The sequence below is a fragment of the Panthera leo genome, chromosome D3 (genome assembly GCF_018350215.1).
Source record: "Panthera leo isolate Ple1 chromosome D3, P.leo_Ple1_pat1.1, whole genome shotgun sequence".
NCBI classification, from domain to species: domain Eukaryota; kingdom Metazoa; phylum Chordata; class Mammalia; order Carnivora; family Felidae; genus Panthera; species Panthera leo.
Window position 1 is genome coordinate 28,451,364 of NC_056690.1, and position 9,843 is coordinate 28,461,206.

At 39.6% G+C, this 9,843-nt stretch overlaps 1 protein-coding gene across 4 annotated transcripts in view; it reads left to right on the forward strand.

The window, feature by feature from the left end:
- Positions 1-1,450, forward strand: part of LOC122204227 (protein HIRA) — a 91,346-nt gene extending 89,896 nt beyond the window's left edge. For 3 of the 4 annotated variants that reach the window (XM_042911628.1, XM_042911629.1, XM_042911632.1), the window contains one exon: positions 559-1,450. In XM_042911628.1, coding sequence (XP_042767562.1) covers positions 559-1,013 — 455 coding nt within the window. In that variant the 3' untranslated portion in view covers positions 1,014-1,450. The remainder of the gene's footprint in view (positions 1-558) is intronic. The other variant, XM_042911631.1, reaches the window with a different exon arrangement.
- Positions 1,451-9,843: the final 8,393 nt, after the last annotated feature.

Genomic DNA, 9,843 nt, shown 5'->3' on the forward strand with positions numbered 1-9,843 from the left:
CATGAAAGATTCCTGGGCAAAGCCCAAGGGCAGAGGCCCCAGGATTATAAAACCAAGGCCAGCCACTGCCTCCCAGGTGCCTCTTCTCCCTTGAATTTGACCTCAGTCCCCTAGAGAACATCCACATGAGGGAAGAGCCATTCCTGGATGGCTATCCACCTGTCCCTCTACCCTAATGTCCTACTTCTGTCCTGGTCTGGAAGGCCAAGCTACCATGGCCACTAATCAGTACAGTTCAAGACCAGTGGTGATTATGCCAGCAAACTTAGGGGACACAGAGGAGCAGAACCTACCCTGGTTTTCTTTGCTGTATCCTTGCACTGTGTCCTTTCCCTACTCCCTGCCACTCCATCCCACATGCCCCAGCTCAGGCTTTTAGCTTGCCTAGGACTTGCCAGCATGTAGAGAAATTGCTCTCATCCATCTGTAGTTTCTCCAGGGGGTCTCTGGGGGTCAGATGGGCAGACAGAAGTTTCTCTGCCAGGCCAGGGAAGCCCCCCCATCTTTCAGGTCTCCTCACTGACACTTGAATTCAACTGTCACTCTTTGTGTCCACAGGGTCTCCGGAAGAGGGAGCTGTTGAAGGAGCTACTGCCAGTCATTGGGCAGAATCTCCGTTTTCAGCGCCTCTTCACCGAGTGTCAGGAGCAGCTCGATATCCTGAGGGACAAGTAGCCTGCCTAGGCCTCCCCTGGCTACAGCAAGGGCAGGGCCACACTCTCGCCGCTGACAACGCAGAGGACCACCTCTCACCTCGTCAGGCTACAGAAGGACGAGGAGACACTGGCAGGAGGTGGGCTATCCCGTGCCAGCACCAGCCCAGCTTCCTGGGCAGACTTCTCCTATTTCCTGGGCCTGTTGCTCCCTCAGAAGGGGGAACCTCTGCCAGCCATTCATCCCTCCCTCCAGGACCCCTGTGCAGAGCTGGGGCTGGGGCCCTGCCCTGCTGCCCTGGGGTCAGTGAGGCACTCCCAGGCCTGCCGTCTCCAGCACGGTCCCAAGGTGGACGCTAGTCCCTGCCACTGCAGACACCGTGCTGCTTCAGCTATGACGAATGAGCCATTTGTGAAAGAGAGAGAACGCTGAAATGTTAGTGTATTATGCAGTCAGTAGACTGACCCTGAGACCTATGTAAAAGGAAAGCCTATTCCAACACGGACTATTTTTGTACTAGAATTTGCTAACTTGTAATATGGAATTTTCCTTTTGGCCAATAATCAGGATTTCCCTATAAGTCACTTGGACATTGGTCACTTGTAGGAAATTTAAACTCTAATTATGACAGCTACATTGAAAAATAATTGTACTGAAATTAACTTGTCTATCTTCATTTGGTTTTAATTTTTAAATGTTTGTAAAAAGAGACTGTTTTTTGGGGGAATGGGGCAGAGGGGTGGGCGATTTCTTTTGTAAGTGTAAAATAAATGAACACGCATTGGATACCAAATCATCCTGGCTTCCCCTGCCTTTTCCTTCTAACTTCCACCTTCCCCTGAAATGGGCAATAATGGAACATCAGAACCAGAAAGGATTTTTGATGTCATCTATTGGCCCCAGCCTCTCTGTGCAGAAATTCTTTCCCACTGTGGAGGTCACTTCTTTGAAGGATCTGAGGCTGAGCTGGGGGTAACCGATAGGCCACCTCACATAAGTCTCTTCCCAAGCCATGCCTCAAAGTTCTTCTGGTGGTGGGGCCCCTTCGTCTCTGATCATACTGGCAACCAAGAGCTACAGCTGACTTGCCAATTTCATGGAAGGAAATCAGTAAGTACAGACTTGAGTTTTCTGAAGAATTACCTGAAAGCTGGGATTTTCTTAGAAAGTGGTCCAGAGGCTGACCCACAGGAGAGGAAATAGCTAGAATCACGGAAACCTCAAGTGTGGTAAGGACTGAGCACCTTTACCTCTGTGTTATGCACCTCATTGTTGCCTCCCTGCCAGCTGTGTGGGATCTCAAGTCTGGAAACAGAGACCTGGATTCGGAATTAGAAGGCCTGGGTGACTTTGGTCACTGATAACCCTCTCTGGATGCTTCCTTACTTAGTGTCCATCTTACTGCCTTCTCATTCATGTCAAGTGGCTGGATGAGACACCAGCATACATGCATGCCTGACCAAGCCAGAGTACAGAGTGCATGTGGGTATGAATACCTCAAAAGCCAGGCTACAAGTATGAGCCCTTCTTTAAGGAATGAGGAACCAGAGATGCTATGTGGGTCAGTCAACTCCCCAGACAACTCTGCAGCAAAGCATTAAGAAATTTTTGGAGCCACAGAATGCACATGGCCTCAGGACTGACAGGCTTGCTGAAGTCCAAACCAGCAAAACTCTGGGCCTTGCTTTTCAGCTGTCAAATGGTGATGAGGTTAAGAAAACCTGCATGGTTGTGAGGACTAACTGGGATCACATAGTTAAAGTCCTGACACTTAACTAATACCTCCTTGAAGAAAATTTTGACAATCAGTGTTTTAACACTCTTATTTGGAGAGGAAAAGTTAAGCAGAAAGATGTCAGGGACTTCCACTTCCAGCCAAGATGGAGTAACAGAAACCAAATCGACCGTCCTGCCTGAACCAACCAAAAAAGCCAGTCAACATACATGAAATGATGATCTCAAGACACTGAATATCAGAAAGCAAGGGACAGTAATCCTGGGAAATAGGAAAAACAAAAATTGAGCCCTATGACTGCTCCAGTTTACTACCCAGAGAGAGAGTTTCCAGTCTGCAGCAAAGGTAGGGAAACCTGAGGTAGAGCCCAGCAGACTACTTGAGTTGAAGAAATAAAGCCTAGAGCCCAGGGAGACCAAGGCAGCTAGAGTTCACAGGACATAACACCAGAAAGGAGAAAACTCCGTAGAGAGAGAACCCTGGAACTCAGCAGAGGAAGCCCTACCCTATCCGTGCATATTGAACTGAGCACTGATCAGTGTGTGCAAATGAGGAAATAGCCAAGGCTAGGCAAAAAACCACCTGAACAGATTAGAGTGAAAATTGCCTAGGTATTACTCAGGGTTAAGAACAGCACTTGTTCCTACGAACCAGACTAGAAAAACATAACTCACAGGCTTGGTTGAGGTAGAGTACTTAGGAAGTATTGCCTCAATATTGAAGAATAATTAGAACAGTGCTCTGGATTCATCTAACAAAAAAGCAAGACCCAAAAGGATCAAATTGTCCAGCTAATTAATTACATTGCAAAGCAAAGTTCAAGAGGATTTATAACAATACTAAAGTATGCAACATCCAACAAAGTAGAGTTTACAATGTCTGGCATCCAAACAAAGACTACCAGGCACACAAAGAAGCAGGGACACGATCCAAAATGAATTCTAGCATTATCCCTTATGATCAAAAAATTAAGTGCAAACATAACAAGAAAGTCACAAGCTTCTAAAGATGAAATAGATTAGACATCACAGAAGATTTGTGAATGTAAAGCCATAGCAATAAAAATGTTCCAAGACAGAAAAAGTCCATAAGAGGAAAGGAAAAAATAGTATTAATAAGCCATGGGACAACATCAAGTGGCTCAGTATACAAGTAATTGAAGTCCTCAAAGTACATGATAGAAAAGTGAGTGACAGAAAAAAATATTTGGAGAAATAATGGCCAAAAATTTGTCCTATCCTTATCTTTTGTACTCTTCCTGGTGACCCCTGTGCCACTGTCCCTTTTCTCCTCACACCTACCCCTAATGCCTGATGACCTCCCTACTCCATCTACTGATGCCCCACACCTTCCCACTACCTCTGCCCATAGACCTTGTTTGTAAGCAGAACACTGTGGGCCTGTATTGTCCAAGCCTAGGACTCCTTGCCTCTCAAAATTCTGACCTGATCATATTGGGCACCTCCCAACTTTAGCCTCCAGATCACATGGGAGGAGTCAGAGCATTTTACAAATTAGGTTGGTGCAGTAAGAGGTTATATATACACACAGCAGATACACTCAAAAGAAAGAGCAAAGTCCATCATCTCTTCACATATGGTATCTACTCTCCCTGTCCTTTCACATACCTGGCAAATACTATTCTCCACATCGTTCTTCATCTTTAAATGTTATTTCTGTTTTGGTTTTAAGTTTCTAATTTTTGTGAAAATTACTATTCTTTTGTAACTTAAATTTAACTTAATTACTTCTGTAATTTTTTAAAGTTTGTTTTTGAGACAGCGTGCACATGAGCAGGGGAGGGACAGAGAGAAAGGGAGAAAGAGAATCCCAAGCAGGCTCTGCTCTGTCAGTGTGGAGCCCAATGTGGGGCTCAAACTCATGAACTGTGAGATCATGACCTGAGCCGAAATCAAGAGTCGGACGCTTAACCAACTGAGCCACCCAGATGCCCCTTTAATTAATTATTTTAAACTTAGGACACTTTACTAAAGATACATGGGTGGCAACTAAAACAAGTACATGAAAAGATGCTCAACATCATTAGTCATTCAGAAAATGTAAGTGATAGATGATAAAACCACAATGATATAACAACATATACCTATTAGAATGGCTTAAATTGTTAAAAATTACAATACTGAGTATTCATGAGAACGTGCAGCAACTGGAACTTTTGTACATTGCTAGCAGGAAGACAAAGTAGTCACTTTGAAGTTTGACAGTTCCTTATAAAGTTAAAAATATACACTAACCATAGAACTCACGTATTCCATTACTAGGTTTTTGTTTTGTTTTTAAAGATACAGAACATTTTAATCAACTCAGAATGCCTCATGTTGCCCCTTAAAAATTTTTACCGAGATAAATAATTCACATAATATGCAGTTCATCTATTTAAAGTGTACAATTCAGTGGTTTTTAGTAGAGTCACACGTATGTGCAATCATCACTGCGATCACACATATGTGCAATCATCACTGCAGTCACTATTAGAACATTTTCATCACCTCAAAAAGAAACTCCATACCCTTTATTATGCCCCATTCCCATAATCCCTAAGCAGCCATCAATCTACTCTTTGTCTCTATCATTTGCCTATTCTGAATATTTCATAATAAATGGAATCACAGAATATGTAGTATTTTGTAACTGGCTTCTTTCACTTAGCATGTTTTCAAGATTTAACCATGTTGTAGCCTGTATTAGTGCATCACTCCTTATGGCCGAATAATATTCCGTTGTTTGGATGTACCATATTTGGCTTATCCATCCACTGATGGACACTTGAGTTGATTTCACCTTCTGACGATTATGTGTAATGCTGCTATCAACATTGTTTACAAGTTTCTGTATGGACATGTTTTCATTTCTCATTAATATATACATAGGAATAGAATTACTAGGTCATATGGTGACTAGTTAACTGAAGAACTTCAAGACTGCCTTCCAAATGGCTGCACCATTTTACATTTATACCAGCAGTATATGAGGGTTCTGATTTCTCCACATTCTCACCAACGATTCTTATTACCTGACCAAGTGAATGTGAAAAGATATCTCACTGTGGTTTTCATTTGCATTTCCCTAGTGACTAAAAACATTGAGCATCTTTTAATGTACTTACTGCTCATTCAAATATCTTACTTGGAGAAATGTCTATTCAGATATTTTGCCAATTTTTAAATTGAATTATTTTTCTTTATTTTTGAGTTGTAAGAGTTTTTTATATATTCTAGTATAAGTTCCTTATCAGATATAAGGTTTAAAAATATTTCTTCCCCTTCTGTAGGTTGTACATTTACTTTCTTGATAGTGTGTTGAAACATAGAAGTTTTCAGTTTTGATGAAATCTAATTTGTTTTTTCATTTGTTATTTGTGCTTCTAGTCTCATATATAAGAAACCATTGCTAAAGTCTGAGGTTATGCGAATTTACCGCTGTGTTTTCTACCAAGAATTTTATAGTTTGGGCTCTTATATTTAGGACTATGATCCATTTGGTGTAAATTTTTATATATGGTGTGAGTTAAGAATCCAGCTTCACTATTTTGCATGTGGCATTCCAATGTCCCAGCACCATTTATTGAAAAGACTATTTCCCCCATTGAATGGTCTTGACCCTTTTGTTGAAAATCAGTTGGCCATAGACACATGAGTTGTTTCTAGACTCTCAGTTACATTCCATTGATCTATATTTCTTTATACCAATATTACACTGTCTTGATTAATGTTGCTTTACAGTAAGTTTTGAAATCCAGGCATCAGTTTGTTCTCTGTATTTATGGGTCTGTTCCTGGTTTTATTTGTTTTGTTTTTTAGATTCCATATTAAATGAAATCATACGGTATTTGTCTTTCTCTCTTAGCATAATACTCGTAGGTCCATCTCTGTTGTCACAGATCACAAGACCTCATCCTTTTTTATAGGTGAGTAATATTCTATTACACACACACACACACACACACACACACACACACACACACATACACATGCCACATCTTTATCCATATATCAATGGGCACCTAGTTTGCTCACAAATTTTGGCTATTATAAATAATGCTGCAATAAACATAAACATAGGGGTGCATATATCTTTTTGAATTAGTGTTTTCATTTTCTTTGGGTAAATACCTAGTAGTGGAATACTATTTCATATGGTAGTTCTATTTTTTAATTGCGGGGGGGGTGGGGGGTGGGAACCTGCATACTGTTTTCCACAGTGGGTGCACCTATTTGCATCTCTACCAACAATGCACAAAGGTTCCTTTTTGTCCACATCCTCACCAACACTTGTTATTTCTTGCTTTTTAATTTTAGCCATTCTGACAGATGTAAAGTGATACCTCACTGCAATTTTGATTTGCATTTTCCTGGTGATTAGTTATGTTGAACATCTTTTCATGTGTCTGTTGGCCATCAGTATGCCTTATTTGGAAAAATGTCTATTCAGGTCCTCTGCCCATTTGTTAATTGGATTATTTGTTTTTTGGGTGTTGAGTTATACAAGTTCTTTATATATTTTATATATTAACCCCTTATCAGATGCATCATTTGCAAATATATTCTCCCATTCAGTAGGTTGCCTTCTCATTTTGTTGATGGTGTTCTTAACTGTGCAAAACTTTTTATTTTGGTATAGTCCCAATAGTTAATTTTTCCTTTTGTTTCCTTTGCCTAAGGAGACATAGATAGAAAAATGTTGCTATAGCCAATGTCAGAAAACACTGCCTATGTTTTCTTCTAAGAGTTTTATGGTTTCAGTTCTCACATTTGGATCTTTAAATAATTTTGAGTTTATTTTTGTGTATGTTTTAAGATACTGTTTTTAAGTAATCTCTACACCCAATTTGGGACTCAAACTCACAAACCCAAGATGAAGAGTTGCATGTTGCACTGACTGAGCCAGCCAGGAGCCCCTATCTTTGTGTACGTTTAAGACGTGGTCTGGTTTCATTCTTTTGCATGTAGCTATCCAGTTTTTCCAGCACCACTCATTGAAGAGATTCTTTTCCCCATTGTATATCCTTTATCATAGACTTATTGACCATAAAAGCATGGGTTTATTTCTGGGCTTTTTATTCTGTTCTATTGATCTATGTGTCTATTTTTGTGCCAATACCATACTGTTTAGATTATTACAGCTTTGTAGTATATCTTGAAGTCTGGAATTGTGCTAACTCCAGCTTTGTTCTTTCTCAAGACTTCTCTGACTATTCAGGGTCTTTTGCGGTTCCATTCAAATTTTAGTATTATTGGTTCTAGTTCTGTTTTGGGGTTGGGGGGAAGTGCCATTGGGGTATTTAGATACAGATTGTGTTGAATCTGTAGATTTCTTTGGATACTATGGACACTTTACCAATATTAATTCTTCCAATCCATGAACATAGAATATCTTTTCATTAGTGTCATCTTCAATTTCTTTCATCAGTGTTTTATAGTTTTCAGAGTACAGGTCTTTCACCTCCTTGGTTAAGTTTATTCCTAGGTATCTTATTCTTTTTTTTTTTTAAGATTGTTTTTAGTTTTTTTTTTTTTAATGGTTAATTATTTTTGAGAGAGAGAGTGCACAAGCAGGAGAGGGGCAGAGAGGGGAGCAGACAGAGGATCCAAAGTGGGCTCCATGCTGACAGCAGAGAGCCTGATGCAGGGCTTGAACTCACCAATCACAAGATCATGACCTGAGCTGAAGTCAGACGTTTAACTGACTGAGCCACCCAGGTGCCCCCTAGGTATTTTATTCTTCTGGTGTAATTGTAAATGGAATTGTTTTCTTAATTTCTCTCTCTGCTACTTTATTATTAGTGTATAGAAACATAACCAACTTCTGTGTATTAGTTTTATATCCTACAACTTCACTGAACTCATTTATTCTAATAGTTTTTTGGTGGAGTCTTCAGAGTTTTTTATATGTATAGTATCATGTCATCTGCAAACATAGTGACAGTTTCACTTCTTCCTTACTGATATGTATGCCTTTTATTTCTTTTTCTTGTCTGATTGGTGTGGCTGGGACATCTAGTACTATATTGAATAAAAGTGTGAAAGTGGACATCCTTGTCACTGATCTTAAAGGAAAAGCTCTCATTTTTTTCACTATTTAGGATGATGTTAGCTGTGGGTTTTTCATAAGTGGCCTTATAATGTTGATGTATTTTCCCTCTAAACCCCCTTTGTTGAGAAAGTATCCCTTAATTTCTTTCAATATTTTGTTGCTTCCGGTATATAAACTTTTCAGTTCTTTTATAAAATTTATTCCCTAAACATTAAAAAAAAAATTAAAAAAAAGGGGCGCCTGGGTGGCTCAGTCGGTTAAGCGTCCGACTTCGGCTCAGGTCATGATCTCACAGTCCGTGAGTTCGAGCCCCACGTCGGGCTCTGTGCTGACCACTCGGAGCCTGGAGCCTGCTTCGGATTCTGTGTCTCCCTCTCTCTGACCCTCCCCCATTCATGCTCTGTCTCTCTCTGTCTCAAAAATAAATAAACATTAAAAAAAATGTAAAAAAAAATTTATTCCCAATTATGTTATTCTTTTTGATGCTATTATAAATGGAAGTGTTTTTATTTTTGTTTTTGAGAGAGAGAGAGAGAGAGAGAGCATGTGAACAGGGGAAGGACAGAGTCGGGAGGTGGCAGGGATAGAGGATCTGAAGCAGGCTCTGTGCTGACAGCAGAGAGCACCACAAGGGGTTTGAACCCACGAACCACCAAATCATGATCCGAGCTGAAGTCCAACGTTTAACCAATTGAGGCACCCCTATAAATGGAAACATTTTTAAAATTTTGCTTCCAGATTGTTCATTGCAAGCATATAGAAATACAATTGATTTTTGCCTGTTAATCTTTTATCCTGGAACCTTGCTGAACTCTTTTATTAGTTTTAATACTTTTTACTGAACTCCTGGAGATTTTCTACATACCAGATTATGTCATCTGTGATTAGAAATAGTTTTACTTCTTTTTCTATCTAAATGCCTTTTATTTCTCTTTCCTGCCTAGTTGCTCTGACCAGAACCTCTGGTACAAGGTTGAATAGAAGTGGCAAGAGTGGATACCATTGCTTGTTACTGATCTTAGAGTGAATGTGTCCAAGTCTCTCACCATTAAGTATTATATACTAATTGTAGGTTTTTAAGATGATTTAAGACCTGATTGAAAAAGTTCTCATCTAATTATAATTGATTTTTTTGTATATTGAACCATCCTTGCATTCCTAAGATAAATCCCACATGGTGATGGTATATAATTCTATTTACATGTCACTGTATTTGTGTCCATATTCAAAAGATATATTGGTTTGAAGTTTATTTGTGAGGTCTTTTATGGTTTTAGAGACAGGGTGTCACAGAATGAGTGAATAAGTTGGGAAGTATTCCCTACTGTTCTATTTCTTTGGAGAATTTGTGAAGAATTTATATTAATTTTTTTAATGTTTCATAGACTTAAGCAGTAAAG